The sequence below is a fragment of the Polypterus senegalus genome, chromosome 13 (genome assembly GCF_016835505.1).
Source record: "Polypterus senegalus isolate Bchr_013 chromosome 13, ASM1683550v1, whole genome shotgun sequence".
Classification (NCBI taxonomy): domain Eukaryota; kingdom Metazoa; phylum Chordata; class Cladistia; order Polypteriformes; family Polypteridae; genus Polypterus; species Polypterus senegalus.
In genome coordinates, this window is record NC_053166.1 from 98,594,730 (window position 1) to 98,613,850 (window position 19,121).

General features: G+C 42.1%; 1 protein-coding gene across 7 annotated transcripts in view; it reads right to left on the reverse strand.

Moving 5' to 3' along the window:
- tpk2 (thiamin pyrophosphokinase 2) overlaps positions 1-19,121 on the reverse strand; it is a 132,952-nt gene that overhangs the window by 75,902 nt on the left and 37,929 nt on the right. For all 7 annotated transcript variants that reach the window (XM_039774188.1, XM_039774186.1, XM_039774185.1 and 4 more), the window contains one exon: positions 16,240-16,370. In XM_039774188.1, coding sequence (XP_039630122.1) covers positions 16,240-16,370 — 131 coding nt within the window. The remainder of the gene's footprint in view (positions 1-16,239; positions 16,371-19,121) is intronic.

Sequence of the window (19,121 nt, forward strand, 5' to 3'; positions counted from 1 at the left end):
CATCTCTTGCCTTGCATTTCCTGTCATCCTACATTTACACAGATCACTGTAGACACAGAACACACATGGAATGCATGTGTTCCAAATAATAATATATTATTTACCCTATATAATTCCAGACCTACCTCAAACCCAGATAAACAGACTTGAGCTGGGAGAATTTTTTGTCCAATTAGAGCAGTTTGAGGGGGGGGGGTATGTTTGGGGGAATGTTGGGGCGGATGGGATAGCAAGGCTGCTGGCTGCTTATGCTGACTGACACATTTGCAAAACAAAGACGCTGATGAGGAGGTGCGAAGGAATTGAAGGTGGCCTGGGATTATGACTTTTTTCGTAGGGTTCAGGGATTCTAGTGTTAATGAGATGACCTGGGCTCCTTAATTGTTAACTGGGAGTGTTCCATACATCTTTCCACCCTTTAACCATGGTTCATGTTTCCAGAACCACTTCCATCACCTATAGTAAGGACTTTAACCAGGACTGTAAATGGGGGTTTGTTTGTGGTGTTCCTTCAGTACTTTTGTCATTATTATGCTTTGCCATATTTGCAAGTAGTTATTCTAGTAAATAAGAAGTATTTATATATTTATGTGTTGGGTGTGTTTAATCTGTATGGGCATTTTCCTGGGGTGCTGTTACTATTCAGGTGGCAGGGTTGAAAAAAGGTACAGCTTAGGTGTTGGCCTGATTCTATCCATCCTTATTTTAAAAGTGTACCTGTTTCTTTGCTACATAAATCTGGTGGCAACCTCCATGCTTGCTAGATATCAGGGGATACCCTATATGTGTGCCACTTGAAACTACACATCTAGGATTATCAGGTTGTATGGTTGCCAATAGTCACATGTACTCTGCTTCTTTATTATTATCATTTGATGTATGTCATCAATAATACATTATTAAGCTGTAACTTAACTACTGCTTATCCTCATAATCTATACAACAATACCTTATAAACAGTGATAGGTCTAGGGCATTTGAGGTATTCTGATAAAGTCTACACAATAAAGAATACAAAAGGGGAATGTAACACACCAAGGATGGGTTGACTTGCCAATGATGAGAGGAATAACTTTGTGGCAGCCAGATGAATTACAGTAAAGTAGAGCTGTCAAACTTTATTTAATTTTTTTTTCCTCCTCGGCATGGATCACCTTTGAGTGCTACAGTGCAATGCTGCTGGTAGAAAATTCCAGTCTCTTCGGCATTGTAGATGTCTTCAGGCTCATAAGCTGAAATGATTTTCCTGATTTCACCTACATGCCATTTGTTGGCTTTTTCAATCAGAACTGCAGATTCTTCTCCAAAGATTGCTTTGGCTGCAATTTTAAAACAATCCCGAAAGTGAATTAGCCCACCATATAGCTGGCAGTAAAATCTTCGTGGGGTGACTTATTCTGTTCTACTGTATTCTGAAATTCTCTACATGGATGGTATGACAATAAAGCCATTTAACTTGCATTAGTCAGTGTGTGATAAGTATTTTTGTGTTGCATTATAATGAGTACCTTGCGTGGGCAGTGCCAGGGCAGACAAACATTTACTATGAGCTCCTCTCCCGCAAGGTTGTGAAGAGGGTGGGCAAAGATGTCAGAGTTCTCATTTAGTGGTTTCCTACTTTAAGTCATGCACGCAATATTAAGATATTTTGCTGTAAATAAAGTACTTTAAACATATTTATTATGATTTTGGTAAGTACGATTATGACAGAACTATGAATTCTTCATGTATTAATTTCTTATGGGCATACATTTCAGTTTGTGTAAAATAAAACTATAAATTAGAAATTGGAACTTTCAATAGTGATTAATGTTTGAAGTTTGATGTCAAAAGTCATTCTCTGTTGCTTCATTAAAATCCACCTACTTGCAGGTCTTTACTTCAGCCATAGCTACACCTTTTTCTCCTGCTGATATCTATCTGTCAGATCTGGAGTCCTTCCTGATAACACCACACATAAAGACTTTTTCTTCAGCTTGGCAGCATCTCTGATTACTAGTGTCCATCTGGAATAGTGGGTCCTGGATTCGGATTGGGGAGCCCTGTTAGAAGCCATGGAACAGTAGGGACTCGGACCTGTGGAAGAAGGTTGCCCTTACCGGTTGGTTTGACATCTCTCTGTGCTGCAACACATGAGCAGAGTAAGCAAGGAAGATGTCCATTTAAAAGGGAAGTACCAGAGACTTGACTTTAAAGAAATGTTTCCAGCCTTAGGATTTTTATCTAATTTTTAACGGAGGCCGACTCCCACCTGTTCCATCGAGATACTGCTATGTGCACTCAAACAGATCATTTTATAGCAGCACTGCAGCATAAAGGACTATATATCCCTGTTGCCCCAGCAGTGTTGCTCTAATGGACAGTTTCAGAGGGTGCAGGAGCAGTTGGGTAGAAGACTGAGCCAATGGGAAGTTAAGGTCGTGGCAAGTCAGATAATTGGATGTGAATTGTGGTCTTGCCTCACTTGGGAAGGCAAAATGGGCTTGAAGAAGAGAAAGAGTAAATAACTTATTTATCTTTTTACGACCACAACTAAAAGTGCCTACATAATAATAAGCTCTTTAGCCATAATATTTGGCAATAATATGAAATTATGGTTAAAATTCCAGCTCAAGGCAGGAACAATCCGTGAATGGAGCACCAGTTCCTCGCTAGTGCTGCGGCTCCGTGTCCTCACATGTTTAATTATTAACAATATAGATTATTTAAATGAAGTTAAAGTTTTATCTGTATAATATAAACATATTTTGCTGCATTTCATCTTAAAATGATATTGTCATCATATGTAAATACACACTTTATAAAGTGGCTCAGGTTGTGCAATATTATAACTGTATCGCAAGTTTACAGTGAGGTGATTGTACTAATAAGTACAAAGCGTTCTACAAGGAGCAATTGATGGACTGATTGAGTGTGTTTATAGTTCTTTGGATGAAACTGTTTCTGATCCGCGAGGAAAGGCTCTGAAGTGTTTGCCGTATGTGAGCAGTTCAATAAACAGCATGTCTGAGGCAGCATGTGCTAGATGCTGTATACCAATAATTCTCTTTCCAGTCAGCTGCTGTAGAGCTGTGATTCCACACTCACATACAGTGATATAAATACTCCGAGTGGTGCAGTGAGAGTAATATGGAAAAAGATGATCCGCTGTGACAACCCCTAACCGGAGCAGCTGAAAGAAGAAGAAGAAGGTGCAGTGAGAGTAACAACGCTAAAGCAGCTATGGCATTTAGAATAGTTTGACCATTCTGTGGACCATTATATTTTTACAGGTTAATTACAATCAGATGAATAAAACTAATAAACAATATGCAGTTAATTTCACTGTATTTATAAAGCTGTGTCAGGGATGTGGATCTAAAAAATGAAAGGGAAACCACACTGGAACAGTAGAAGTGCTTTGACGGTGGGTGCCACCAGTTTGCAAAACCGAGCGGAGAACTTGCGTACGCCAGGGTTGGTGCTACCGTGAAAACATGTGTGGCTTTACACCAAGTTTAGGTTTTATACATCGCGATTTGAGTGTGGAACGTTCGTACACAACATTTTTGTGCTTATGCACCGTTTATACATGTCTCCAAATGAAGCACTTTATAGGAAAAGACATCTTCTGTAATCAGAATTTAGCCTGTTTACAACAAAAGAAACAGAACAGATCATCTTTAAATTGTGGCATCATTACTATGAACACAGAGAGAAGCCTAAGAAGATCTTAGCTCAACAAATCCACAAGCAGAAAGTTTGCATGCAATAACAGAAAATACCAATACAGATGGAGATAAAATCATTGATCATAAAAATACATCCCACACATTTAGGGATTTCTATAAGTATATTCTGCTCAGTTTAAAGAAGACAAGACAAAATCTAATGAGTTTTTTTGTTTTTTTACAAATACGACGGGAAGGTCAGTGAAGAGGAACGGGAGAAGCCTTTGACATTCTCAGAATTACTGGAGACTATAAATTCACTCAAAAGTGGGAAAGTAGCAGTCCTTGATGGCTACCATGTTGAATTTTATTTAAAAAAATTTAAATAAGTTAACTCCACTATTATTAGCAATGCTTACAGAAGCTAGACAACACATTCTACCTCAAACATTAAAAAAAAATTACTCTCTTTCTAAAATAAAATAAGAACTTACTATGATTTGCATCATACATAATGATAAGATACTCTCTAAAGTTCTAGCTAGAAGAATTTAGAAAGTGCTTCCTTCTGTAATATCACAAGACAAAACAAGACTTCTTAAAAATAGACAATTAGCTTCTAATCTTAGTCTAATCAGTATTAGTTTAATGTAATATATTCAACCATCTAAAACACCAGAGATCCTATCTTTGGATGCAGAAAAATCATTTGACATGGTTGAATGGGACTACCAATTCACAATATTGTGCAAATTTGGATTTGGCCCAAATATATGTGCATGGATGAAACTTTATACCAGTCCATCAGGCTCTAACTGTATTAACAACATTATCTCAAACTTCAAACAAGAACAGAACAGAAAATCCTTAACACACTAGCAGAATTTCAAAAGATACAGTATCTGGATTCAAAATCAATTTGAAGTGTGCCTTTTTCAGTGAATTCTCTAGCACACAATACTAGACTGAACATCAATTCATTTATTTTATCAGAACAGTTTAAATATCTACTGGTAAACATCATAAGTAAATAGAAGGATCGTTGTCAACACAATTTTGCTATCAGCATGGAAGAAAAATCAAACAAAATGAACAGATGGCCTACCCTCTATCTCAAATTTGAAGGGAGAATCAATACTGGCAACATGAATATCCTTTCCAAGCTTCTTTTTCTATTTTGGACAAAACATTCTTTAAGAAATTAGACTCAATTATAACCTTATTTATCTGGAATTCGAGACACCCCCACACTCAAAAGGTGACACTACGAAGACCTAGAGCAGAAGGTGGCAGGACACTAACTTTCAATGTTATTCCTGGACACAAAATATACAAGCTAAAAAGACCTAGGCAATGACACAAATTGATGAATACACACAAGCCTGGTCTGCAGAAGAAATAAAATCTTGCTGTATTTCTTTATATACCCTGCTTTGTGCCTAAGTAAATACAAATCATCGTCAATATATTAATAATCCAATAGTTCATCAATCACTCAGAATGTGGAACCAATGCAAGAAGCACTTCAAGGCAGAAAAGCTTTTATCTGTTGCACCTCTACATCACCTATTTCTACCCTCTAAAGCGTACGGTATTAAAACTTTGGAAAACGTCCAGGATTAAAACACTTTGAGAACACTTAGAAACATAATGCATCTTATGAACAATTATGTTTCAAATTTAACTTCCCATCAACACAATTATTCAACTTCTTTCAAATAAGAAACTTTCCTGAAAAGGAACATATTCAATTTTCCTGATCCCCCACCCATTTCTACTCCAGATGAAATACTGCTCAGTCTTGAAGACTCAGATAGCATCTCGATAATATATATATCATATTAAAGTCTTGGGGTGGCACGGTTGCGCAGTGGGTAGCACTGCTGCCTCGCAGTTAGGAGACCTGGGTTCGCTTCCCAGGTCCTCCATGTGTGGAGTTTGCATGTTCTCCCCGTGTACTGTGTGGGTTTCCTCCAGGTGCTCCGGTTTCCTCCCATAGTCCAAAGACATGCAGGTTAGGTGCATTGGCAATCCAAAATTGTCCCAATTGTGTGCTTGGTGTGTGTGCCCTGCGGTGGGCTGGCACCTTCCCCTGGGTTTATTTCCTGCCTTGTGCCCTGTGTTGGCTGGGATTGGCTCCAGCAGACCCCGTTGACCCTGTAGTTAGGATTTGGCAGCTTAGATAATGGATGGATATTAAAGTCTCTTTCTTACAAAGATCCTGGGGTATGGCGGGAAAATGATCTTTTACTTAATATCTAATGTCACACATGTGTGCATAGGAGACAGCTGAAGGGCTTAGAGAGGACTGATTATACATCTGCCGGGGTGGGGGCGGGGTAAGCTGACGCTCTTTCTGAGTTCCCTACAGGTCTCTCCCGGGAAATCCCACCAGGAGCCACCACTTCGAAGCGGGACACATCACTTCCGGTCCCGGCCCCGTGGACGACATCACTTTCGGCCCCGTGGACGACATCACTTCCGGCCCCGGGCCTGAGGATGACATCACTTCCGGCCCCGGCCCCGAGGACGTCATCACTTCCGCCCACCGTCCTATAAAGCCTCCTGCCTTTGCTCTGGGAGGCAGTTCTGTTTTGGACTCTGTCATGCAAACTTGCCTTACATGAATCAATTGCTTTTGCAGCCAGGAAACCGCATTAAACGGGTGGCTGCCCCAAACCTTGCCAAGCCGCAAGTCTCTTCTTATTACACTAAGAAAAGGAGTTGAAGGAAGCCATGCATAGAGTACACTCTAGCTCCATATGGGCAAAGCATTCAATCATTCAAAATTTAAAATCTTGCATTGATCACATTTATCTCATTCAAAATTGTCCAAAATGTATCCGGGACAATACCCAACCTGTGACTGTTGCAGTCTAACTAGCTTCACTGGGCCACGTGTTTTTGTGGACAAAAATCTTTGAATGCCTATCAGACAGCCTTGGTGTCACAATAACTCCATACCCCATTAACAGCTGTATTTGTTGTACTTCCAGATGGGCTTAAAGTGGAGGAGAAATTGATTGTAATTGCCTATACCACACTACTAGCAAGTAGACCTATCTGCTCAATTGGAAGAACCCTAACCCTCATTGGGTAACTAATGTTCTATACTATTTGAAATTGGGGAAAAAAAATATATCAGACTTTCGTTTAGAGAATCTGTTCAACACTTAAAAAAAAAAATATGGCAAGATCTATGTAGTGGGGGAAAGAAGTATTTGATCCCCTGCTGAATTTGTAAGTTTGCTCACCTACACAGAAATGAACAGTCTCTAGTTTTTATGGTAGTTTTATTTTAATGGAGCATCTTTTAAACACAATCATTTGGTGGTGGTAATGTATGATAAAATAATACACTGATTGATCTTTAACTTTTTAATTTGAAAGATATTATTCACCTGCCATTTTACCATCACCTGTGCTGGTAGCTAAATACTTGTGAAACACAGTGTCTGTCACTTGGTCCCTCATGTAAGGTTTACTCAAGGCCATTTCCTTCCTTGGTCATTCTCCAGTGCCTCTGCTATCAGTTATAACTTTTCGTACACCTTCCACATAGCTCTCATTATCTTTGCTTTGCCAAGTTCACTGCCTAATCAGTGACAACACCAACTTCACCTCACATCGGGGTCAGACCCCCAGTGCCTGTCCCAGAATAATAATGATTGTTTTCAGTTCACCTAATTGTGATCCAATTAACTGTCCTGACTGTTTTGGTCTATAGTACACTGGCTTAAGAACAACTGTGCCAAAAAAGTCTTCAAGATAGCCACCTCCAAAATGGAAAGGGTTTTGATCTCTAAGTGAGGCAATCTCTTGTCTGGCCTGTATTCTCCACCGCAAAGCTTGTGTTCAATATCATGTCTTTTTTCTTTTCTTTTCACGGTCCTTTAAGTGCAGATTAGTGTCCATTACCATGGCAACCTCCCAAAAATCACTGCAACTAACTGTACCTCAAAAAAGGTCCCCCCTATTGCCATCTGCCCAAAGTGCCAGTTTTATTTGTTCCACTTTTACATATGTGCTTGAGCGGAGACAGGGTTTAAATTAAGGATGACACAGACAAACAAAAGACAAACCAGAAAATACATTATGTGGCAGTGCTAGAAGCGCTTGACTCAGTTAAATTATTAAATACAAGAATGTAGCAAACACTATTCAAACATAAATAACTATTTTTTGTGCCAAATCTCTTTTATTTTTATCACAGCAATCAACAAAACTGAGTGGCCCTTTGAAATTAGTTTTGTGCATTAGAACAGCCTCTGGTTCCCTGTGATTTTATATTAGAACCATTCCATCTCCATCACTGAACAATTTGTGGCTTAATAAGAATTTATGCTAAATGCATAGACTAACTTTGGCTGCTCCATAAGATCATACATCACTAAAAGCACAGCTGATTCAAACTACTTCTCCTGCCATTTTCTCTGATCACCTCCTCTCAATTACTTAAACTACTGGGAATTAAGGGGATTAAATAACCAAAACAACTTTAATTTTTACCTGATTCTATTAGACACACAGTGTATTTTTTCAATTACTAAATTAATTAGTTTTAGACACATTTCAGGTACATTTACTGTATATCTCATTTTGCTGAGAAACAGTAGTGTATAATTTAAAATAATATATTTTCTCCCTCAGAATAAAAACTTAGGTAAATCTGTAGCACTTCAAGCTTTGGTTCACCATGTGTTTTCCTTTGGATTAGCCTTTGAGGTTAGTCTTCTTACATTTCTACAGCGACAATGTTAGAAGTTAGTTGAAATCTTAAAAAAAAAATCTCAAAAAAGGCAGGAAGAAAAAGCTACTCAACCTGCATGGAATTGTGGTGTTCTTCAGTCAGTTAAGTTCTACTAAAATAAAATACAGCTTACTAAATATAAGAGGACTTCAATTGGAGAAGAGGTGCAGACATACTGTATATATTCTTTCTAGTTTACATTTTTACAATTTTGAACAACTTAAAGTGTCAAGCGTAGTTTATTATAGATACATTTTTAATTCAGAACCTTAAATACGACTCAAATGAATCAATTAATATTGAAAATAATTGACAGATTAAATATAATCAATACTGACAGCTCTAGACTGAAAAAGCACATGCTTTAGATTAATATAGGCATGTACAGTATTACTGCTTACTTTAGGGCAAGGCTGTCAAACACAAGGCCCTTGTTCCTTTATAATGTGTCCCACATCATCAAATTAAAAATATTTCATGCAGAACTATAATTTTTACTTTTCACAAAAACCCTCCCATTAACATGCATTTCATATACAGATTGTATCTACTGTATATACTGTATAATAGACATTTACACTTGCCATTAAATTTTATCTCCAGTGTGCGCTCGAGTTTCTGTGCAGCACCACATACTCCAGCTACTAACTTGATTGCAGCTTATGGACAAAAAGTGTGCTGGTATTTTTATGTGTATTAAAAGTAATTGCCACCCATTTTTAATCAATTTCAAATGTGGTCTGCGTTATCCATCACATGCTTCTTCACACCCATTTTTCTTAATTTAATCATGTGCTTTCAGATCTTAATGCACATTAGCAGGTACAAATGTCCAGACTGCAGCTCTCAATCATCTTTATGTGTTAATCAGGGCACCTATAATGGCCCTTTATGGGTGGTCTTCAAAACCTCAGGATGCAATATACACTACTTGGCTTCACAGAAGCACTCTTTATGTTGAATGTTCTTGTTTTCTTCAGGTGCAGGTGACAGTTTACCTTTTGTTTTCCTTTTAGCAAGTTGAATACTTATCTTATTTTTAGAGCTGGGAATCAATTAAAAAAATTAATCGCTTAAGTGTATGGAATTAATTGCATCTTACATTAAAACATGTAATTATAAAATTAATACATATATCATGAAATAAATGCACACGGAATCACAAATCTATTGTAGAATCTGCACAAGTGAATTCAAAAAACTTACTGGCATAGTTAAAATTTAAACGGATGTCATGACCTTAAACCTGAGATGTTAACCAAATACTACTTCAACAAGTACAGCCTGAATTTGAATACCTTCCTAAAAGGCAACTTGAAAAGAAGACAATAAGAACACGAGGTCAATGTATTAATTTACATATTGTCACAGCATATGAGACACAGATGTATCAAAGTAAAAAATGACGGAAATAACTGTTGACTTTGACTGCACTGCTAAAAACGTATTTAATTGAAATGCAAATCTCTTAAATGGGCTGTCACGCACGCGCGAGTAGGAGACCGCGGACGGATTCGAAAGCATCTGGGAAAACATTCGCCGGCAGGGAATGGCGGGTATTAACTTTCTCCCTCTGCTTCCTTGTAGGAAAAAGACCTCCCTCCTCCGTAGCGGGTTTGACGCAGTCGGCACTTCCGCCCTTCCTCCGCCATCTTGCCCTGACGTCATCCTTCCCATCCTCCCTCACGGACCTTCCCAGCATTCCTCCACTTCCGGCTCCTCCCCAATAAAATGGCCGCGACGCCAGGACTCGGCGTCGCGTTATGAACTGCTAAGAGTTTATGATTTTGACCTGTGTTTTTTTTGTTATAGAATATACGGGGCCGGAAACCCCAACACTTCATGCTGTCTCTGTTCGTCCTTTTACATCTGGCGTAGTCGGCAGGATACAGAAATCCCGGAAATATGACGGAGGGACAGGACCTGAACACCGTGCTGCAAAACATCGACGCCCGGCTCCAGGCACTGCAGCAGGCGCAAGCCGCCACCACGATGGAGCTGGAAGCCACGAAGGCCAGGCTGACAGAGGCCCAGCGGGTAAGGCCAGACCCGCCCAAGCAGACGCCTCCTCCTTTGGTCCCGATGGGTGCTTCTGAAGACATCGAGGCCTACCTAGGCGTTTTCGAGCGGACGGCCACCCAGAACGAGTGGCAGCGGGCCGCGTGGGCGTCCATATTGGCGCCCTATCTGAAGGGACCCGCGCTGCGGGCCTATTATGACCTCCCTGAGGAGGAGGCCGCCAATTATGACCTCCTCAAACCTGAAATACTGGCACGCTACGGCATCACCCCGGGCCAGCAGGCGGCTGAATGGCGGAACTGGGTCTTTGACCCGAAAAGCCTGCCAGCGCCAGGCGTTGAGTTCTGGGGTAAGATGGGCGCTGGCTACGCCAGAAGGACCCCAAGCTCGGAGAGTGGTGGAGCAGGTGGCCTGTGAAGGCCTGGTCAACTCGTTGCCCAGTTCCCTCGCCCAGCAGGTCCGGGGACACGCCTATAAGTATATGCCAGGCCTCCTGGACGTCCTGGAGCGTCAAGTGGCGGTCCTCCGACTCGGCGGGTCAGAAAGGCCTGCTCGGGGGAACCGACAGGGACGGCCAGCCACCCCCGAGCCCTCTCGACGTGCTGCAGAAGCACCGCCGAGAACCAGAGAGAAGCCGGGCCCGCCGCGCTGTTACAAGTGTGGCGAGACCGGCCACCTGCTGCCAACCTGCCCCCACAACATCGCTCCAGAACCCATGGATTGCACCTGGACGTCGTCGGAGAGGTACTGTACCCCGCCGCATCCCTTGGCGAGTCCGAACACGGGAGTGGTATTGTTAAATGGGCACGCCGTCGTGGCTTTGTTTGACTCCGGCAGCAACATTACCATTGTAGCTCGCCGTTTTGTCTTACCACGACAGTGGATAAGCCAACGCTTGTTGGTCACTTGTGTGCATGGGGGGACTAGGTCATATCGTTCCGCTCGCTGTTATCTCACCTGGAGGGGGGAACCAACTCAAATGACGATCGCGGTGCTGCCGGAACCCCCCTTCCCAGTGATTTTGGGACAAGACTGGTCTAAAAGATCAGCGGTAAGACGTCCACCGCTCCCGGGGCCTTGTTGGATCTTGTTATGAGGGGCAGTGGCACCCCTCCCGCGGTCTCCACGCCGTGCACAAGGGCAGGCCCTAATGGCGCTGGTGCCTCGGGGACCTTTCGCGCTACGGACCCGACCGGAAGATTCCGCCGGGAAGGGACTAGCCATGGAACTCTTCCCGGGCCCAGGCCACAAGACCCTCTCGGCGGCCTGGACCATCAGTTCCGGTCCACGCCTGCCTCCTTTAAGAGGGAGCAGTGGAATGATGACTCCCTGCGCTTCGCCCGGAATGCTGTCGTTCTGCCTAACAGCACACAAGCGGACGGTTCCACACCGCGTGAGCCCTTCTTTGTCCTTGAGAACGATCTGTTGTACCGGTGGCAACCCATGAGGCGAGGTGCGGAAGTTGCTGCTAATTCCGCGTACCTTCCGGCGGGAGGTATGCGAGTTGGCGCACGCTCACCTCCTAGGCGCCCACCTCGGGGCCGAAAAAACACTGGAGAGGATTAAGCTCCGGTTTTACTGGCCGGGGATCAATGAGGAGGTCCGGCGTTTCTGTCAGTCATGTCCGGAGTGCCAGATCCGCCAGATTCCTAGAAAGGACCGTGCTCCTCTCGTCCCTATACCCCTCATCGATGTCCCCTTTGAAAGAATAGGGGTCGACTTGGTAGGACCCTTAGAGCCCTCAAACCGTGGCCACAAGTATATACTAGTCATGGTGGATTATGCTACCCGGTACCCAGAGGCGGTTCCCCTGTGCTCCGCTAATTCTAAAAGCATCGCACGGGAATTGGTTAACATGTTTTCCCGAGTAGGCATACCCAAAGAAGTCCTCACGGACCAGGGTACGCCCTTTACTTCGGATACGTTCAGGGAGGTAGCCAAATTACTGCAGATAAAGCACCTGAAAGCATCTGTCTATCACCCGCAAACGGACGGGTTGGTGGAACGTTTTAATCAGACGCTTAAACAGATGCTCCAAAGGTGGTCAGCGGACGGCAGGAACTGGGACCAGCTCCTCCGCTCGTGCTTTTGCCTATGGGAGGTACCTCAGGCCTCTACGGGCTTCTCCCGTTTGAATTGTTATATGGCGACACCCCGAGGAATCCTCGACATCCTAAAAGAGGGCTGGGAGGCTGAGGCCCTTCCCTCCTCCAATATTTTAGACTACGTAGCGCAACTGCGCGATCGACTCACAAAAATCAGGCCCCTCCTAAAAGAACACGTGACTCGTGCACAAGCAGCGCAGGCCCGGTGTTACAACGCAACTCCGTCCTCAGGGAGTTCCGCCCAGGGGACCGGGTTATGGTTCTCATCCCTACCTCCCACTCTAAGCTGCTCGCTCACTGGCAAGGGCCTTACGAGGTTAAGGAGAGAAAAGGACTCGTCGACTATTTGGTGAAACAACCCAATGCGTCGACCGAGTGAAGGATCTATCATGTTAACCTGTTGAAACCTTGGAAGGATAGGGAGGAGCTGCCCGCTCCCATAGGTCACTCTCCCTTTTCTCAAGCACGACTGCCCTCAACCTCGGCGAAGAGCTGACACCCAAGCAGCGGCAGGAGTTAATCCAGACACTCCGAGCCATCCCGAGTGCTAAGCGAATCACCCGGCGGACCTCGCTGATTGCCCACGATATAGTCACGGACCCGGGTAATCGTCCGGAGAGGCCCTATAGGCTCCGGAGGCAAAGCGCGCAGAGGTTGAACTGGAGGTGCAGCGTATGTTGGACATGGACATAATTGAGAGAGCCATAGTCCCTGGTCCAGCCCTGTTGTCCTCGTCTCCAAGCCGGACGGCTCCTGGAGGTTCTGTAATGACTTTAGACGTCTGAATCAGGTCTCCAAGTTCGATGCCTACCCGATGCCCCGCATTGACAACCTTCTGGAGCGGCTGGGCGCGGCTCGTATTTGACCACCCTTGACATGACAAAGGGTATTGGCAAATTCCCTTAACGGCATCCGCAAAGAAAAACAGCCTTTAGCACCCCTAGCGGGCACTGGCAATACAAGGTCCTCCCATTTGGGCTGCACGGGGCGCCGGCCACCTTCCAACGTCTGGTGGACAGAGTGCTGAAGCCCCACCAATCCTATAGTGCCGCCTACCTGGATGACGTCGTCATCTATTCCGGCACCTGGGAGGAGCATCTATTGCAGGTTGCAGCTGTCCTCAGAACACTGGCTAAAGCCGCCTCCGCATAAACCCCGAAAATGTTTCTTTGGCTTAAAGGAGGCCAAGTATTTAGGCTACCTTGTGGGACAAGGACAGGTGCGGCCACAGGGCTCCAAAGTTAAAGACATCTTAGAATGGCCTCGTCCGAATACCAAGAAGCAGGTGCAGGCTTTCTTGGGGCTTGCGGGTACTACCGCCGGTTTGTTCCCGCTTCTCGAAGAGCGCACCCTTGACTAACCTGACAAAAAAGGGCGCTCCCCTATACGTAGTGTGGACCGACAAGGCAGAACACGCATTCAGTGACTTAAAAAAGGCCCTAACGTCGGCACCTGTATTGCGGACGCCCGATTTTGGGCTCCCGTTTATCCTCCAGACCGACGCTTCGGACACAGGCCTGGGTGCCGTGCTGAGCCAAAGCGTTGATGGTGTTGAACACCCTGTGATGTACCTTAGCGGAAACTGATGGACCGGGAGACTCGGTATGCGGCGGTGGAGAGGGAGGCCTTGGCCATTAAGTGGGCAGTGACCCACCTCCGTTATTACCTACTGGGTCGCGAATTCACTCTGGTGACAGATCACGCTGCGCTTCAGTGGATGTCCCTACACAAAGAGTCGAATCCGCGGGTCACTAGGTGGTTTCTGGACCTACAGCCGTATAAGTTCACTGTCACTTATCGGCGGGTACCCTTCAGGCCAACGCCGATGCCCTCTCCCGTATTCACGACCTCTCGGTTAGGTCCGCCCGACCTGACGGTCCTGGGCTAAGGGGGGGATCGTGTCACGCACGCGCGAGTAGGAGACCGCGGACGGATTCGAAAGCATCTGGGAAAACATTCGCTGGCAGGGAATGGCGGGGTATTAACTTTCTCCCTCTGCTTCCTTGTAGGAAAAAAGACCTCCCTCCTCCGTAGCCGGGTTTGACCGCAGTGCGGCACTTCCGCCCTTCCTCCGCCATCTTGCCCTGACGTCATCCTTCCCATCCTCCCTCACGGACCTTCCCAGCATTCCTCCACTTCCGGCTCCTCCCCAATAAAATGGCCGCGACGCCAGGACTCGGCGTCGCGTTATGAACTGCTAAGAGTTTATGATTTTGACCTGTGTTTTTTTTGTTATAGAATATACGGGGCCGGAAACCCCAACACTTCATGCTGTCTCTGCTCATCCTTTTACAGGGCATACATTAAAATTGGTGTTCAATTTTTCATCGCCATCAACAACTTGATAATTATACTCTACATACATAATTATACCCTAAACACTTCTAAAAAACACAAATGTTTATCAACTGACATGCCATGGAAATAACAGTGTAGTTCCCCCTGGGTACAGACCTAAGAAGACATGCTCCTCACGTGGACAAGACCTTTTTGAGGAGAATGGAACTACCTGGAGAAGCAGACATAAAAGCAGGCCCATGACTGCAGTTTTGTGGATACAGCTCTATAAGAGCACTTTGGCTGCCAGGAGATGTGTTAGGGGTCCATTTGCTTGGATGCATGTTTGCCAGCAACTTTTGTAGAGCCATGGACCAATGGGCATACAAGTTGCCTTTGACCCTGCGTCAGAGGAGTGATGCAGAGAGAAGACGGTCTGTATGAGTGGGCAAAGGGATGAAGCAACTGGAAAATGTGTCCAAAGTGCTCACTAAGTGCTGTGTCTGTGAATGGCAACATCTGAGCTGCTAATTCTGCTAACCCCTGTCCTGTCTCTTCAAACAGTTTAGGACATCTAAGAGATTTAATGATTTTATGGTTGGTAGAATCGTCGTGTGTCTTGGGATTTTTGGAGTTAACTAAGTGTGCATCCACAGAAAAAAGGTTGTTTAATACTGTTCTACCTACACCCTTGCTCCTAACATGTTAAAAATATCTCCATAGCTGGTATCTTGCTTAAAAACAGACACTGTGCATTACTTGGAAGGTTATGTTGCATTCTCTGCATAAATTAACAAAGATACTGCAAACTGGGATAATACGTACTGGTAATCATTACATTTCTGTTTCTTATCATTTTTCGCTATAATTAGGGAAGTCAGCACTGTAAGCTACCTGGCAGACTGGGGAGTTAAAGAGGGACTTGAGCAGAGGTATTGAATCAAAATTTAAAAGATGTCCGACCAACAAAAGTTTCTCCTATCAAAGGTCCTAACCTCACATTTGTACTATGATTCAGATCCCTATATATGCAGTCATTGAATGTCTATAAAAAACAAGGTACAATTACCACAGCATTTTAACAATATTGATTTTCAAATTTCAGTAAGGAATTTAAACATGTAGACCCTTTGAATTGAACTGGTCTTGTATTTGTATGGAATACAAATAACTATATCTTTAACATAACATATAAAATGCAATCACTGGCAGACACTGTCAGTTGAGGATGTAACCTAGAAATATTGATGTGTACTGCAAAAATAGTATTGGGTATGTGATGTCAAGCAACTAACAAATAAATCGTAATGAGTGTAGTAAACTCTGTCACCATTATTTAATATCACCAGTAAATCAAAAGGCATTACAGAATTTTGGAAATGTTGAATTTCTTGCTTTGTCTCTTTTCAAGACTGAGTAATTTTATGAATTACAGTACCATGTTATCAAGCAGGCCAGGGTATGTCTGCTTAGTAAACGACCTTTGGCCCAACCACATAGCAAGCTGTCCATCGTCTGGTCTAGTAAAACCATTCACATGAACTCCGTAACGCTTCACTCCAAACAAACCTTAAGAAAAAGAAAAATAATAATTAAGGGGACACTTAAAATACACAACTATCTTTAAAGACACACTTTCTATAAATGAAAACAACAATTTTTGATTTAATGCTAAATTTGTTAATTCATCTAGGTACAGTATCTTTCAAAATTTTTAAAGTTCTGCCCTTCAATCTTTATACTGAAAACTTAAACACACCCATTTTTCATCCATTTGAGAGAACTGCAAAATTTAGTCAGTAAAAAAAAAAAAAAAAAAAAGTTGCACAACAAAAATAAATGATAAATTATGTTCAGTACAGGTATGCACCTTAGAACCAATGGTTCAAATCAGAGTGTTCATGAGAGGAAACCAGAGTGCCCATACAACAAAATTTGGAAGAAATGAAAACTCTACACAGGCCTTATGTTTACTTTTCTGTTTCCATTCTTTCATTTTCACAGAACTTTTTTTAGTACAGTATATCCTAAAATGTTCTCTTTCCACTTTCATTTATCAGAAACATGTACCTAGATGGATTGCAAAAAATCTAGCATATACGGTGACCCCCTGCACTTTGCATATCAATGAGGTTAAAAATTGAAAAAAGAAGGGATGAAATTAGGAAGAAATAAAACAACCAACCAACCAACCAACCACCATTCTGCTTCCTTAGGCTTGCCTATATAAAGGAGGAAATGAGACAGATCAAGGATATTTCAGTAAGAACGTTAAGCTGCAAGAAGGGATATATGAAAATACAGCAGGGTATGACATAAACCCCTTACATCCTAATGAAGAAAACAGCGGCAATACCTGTTTTTAACAATATCAAATACAAGTTTAGACAAGGACAATATAGTAAGGTTTGCTTATACATAAGATATCAACTAAGAAATATTGTAGCTCAGCAATAGAAGTTTTAAGACAGTATACTAAATTTCCTTTAAAACATAAAATCCTCTCTAAATTAAGTATTCTTCAATAGACATGTAAAAAATCATACTCTAAAGGTCGAGGAGGCGGCCTTGGAATAATTCCATGTGAAGAACTGCAAACTGCCTCAAAAATGTAGGCAAATTTACATACTCTGAGACATTCATATTAGAAATTAAAATAGATTCCAGTGCAAATGTAGTATTAGTCTGCAAACCCACATGGCCGTATTTGATTTGCATGACTGAGTTTGGTAGCCTTTAATCCGATTTAGCCATAAATTATGATCAAGTAGTGTTGATGTGGGATTTTAATAAATCTAAATCGATGAGGAAACAAACTTTTTTGTTAAATTTAGTAGGTTTTTGCCAGATTATCAAAGGACCATTCAGTTATAATCACACATTACTTAGAGTTTAGACTCAAAATTTAAGTATTATACCTTTAAATTAAGTTAGTTTTGATCACTAATTACGTTTGACTAAGTTCTGCCCTTACCAGTATGCGTGCAAATTAAAACAAGGACATGCAACATTTAGATTATAGCTCTATATCAACATTTTACATATTCTGAGAAACTCGAGCAGAATTGTTGAAAACAATTTGGATCAACTAATATATTATATTGAGACTATGAAAGAGGATTTGGATACAGTAGCTCCCAGTAAAACAAGTGATTAAAGCGCATAAACACTCACCCTGGTTTAATGAAAACACTTAAGCTCTTAAATTAGAATGTTGAAAAATGGAGTGTAGATAGACAGAAAAAAAGCTGCAGTTCTTCCAAACTGCATGTACAGAGAGGTTTAAAAATGATTTTAAAAAAGCCCACTTGGGACATGTATTCTACTGTAGATTAATACATAACATTAGCAATAATCCTCCTGAACTGTTTAGAACAGTGGCTAATCATAACAAAGGTAATTCTAAAGTATTATGCAAAATTCCTACAAACATCAGAAGTACAGACTTCATGAACTTCGCTAATGAGAAAATTGACAACATATGATCCAAGATTTCAGTGTCAGCTCGCAAAATTAATACTAGATTAGCAAACCCTGTGTCTTGTATGTACCAGTTTAGTCATTTTAAATTTAGTAACAGAACATGAACTCATAACTTTTAAAATGAAACCTACTTCTTGTTCCTTAGACCCAGTAACAACCAAACTAGTAAAAAGCTCAACAGATGTTCTGGCAACACCCACTCTTGGCCTTGTTTTATTACTAAATGGCACAGTTCCTGATGAATTAAAAGTGTCAGTTATCAGACTGTTGCTTAAAAAGTCAGAGGTAGGCCCAGATATGTTTAATAATTAGACTCATTTGAAATGTACCTTTTTCTCTAAAATACTTGTAAAAGCAATTGCCATACAGCTTCAGTCTAACATTACACATCACAATCTATTTGAGAAATTTCATTTTGGCGTCCATACTGGTCATAGTATGGAAACAGCACTAACACATGTTGGATTTAAAAAAAAAAAAACACATTCTGATATCGACTGATAAAGGATATTCCATAGCATTTATGTTGTTAGATTTAAGTGTAGCATTTGACACCATTTACCAATATATTATATTACATATGCTGGAAAATTACATTGGGATTCAGGCATGGTGCACTTCTTGTTTATCAAACTGTTATCAGTACATACAGAAATGTGCTGACAGTATTCCATTATTCCATACTCAAAAGTTAAATATGGTGTTCCACAGGGCTAAATCCTGGGACCTTAACTGTTTTCACATTACATGACTCCATTGGGCATTAAAACATGAATATTCACTCATTTTCAAATGACACCCAAGTATACCTTTCTTTTAGACCAAATGTATTTTCTC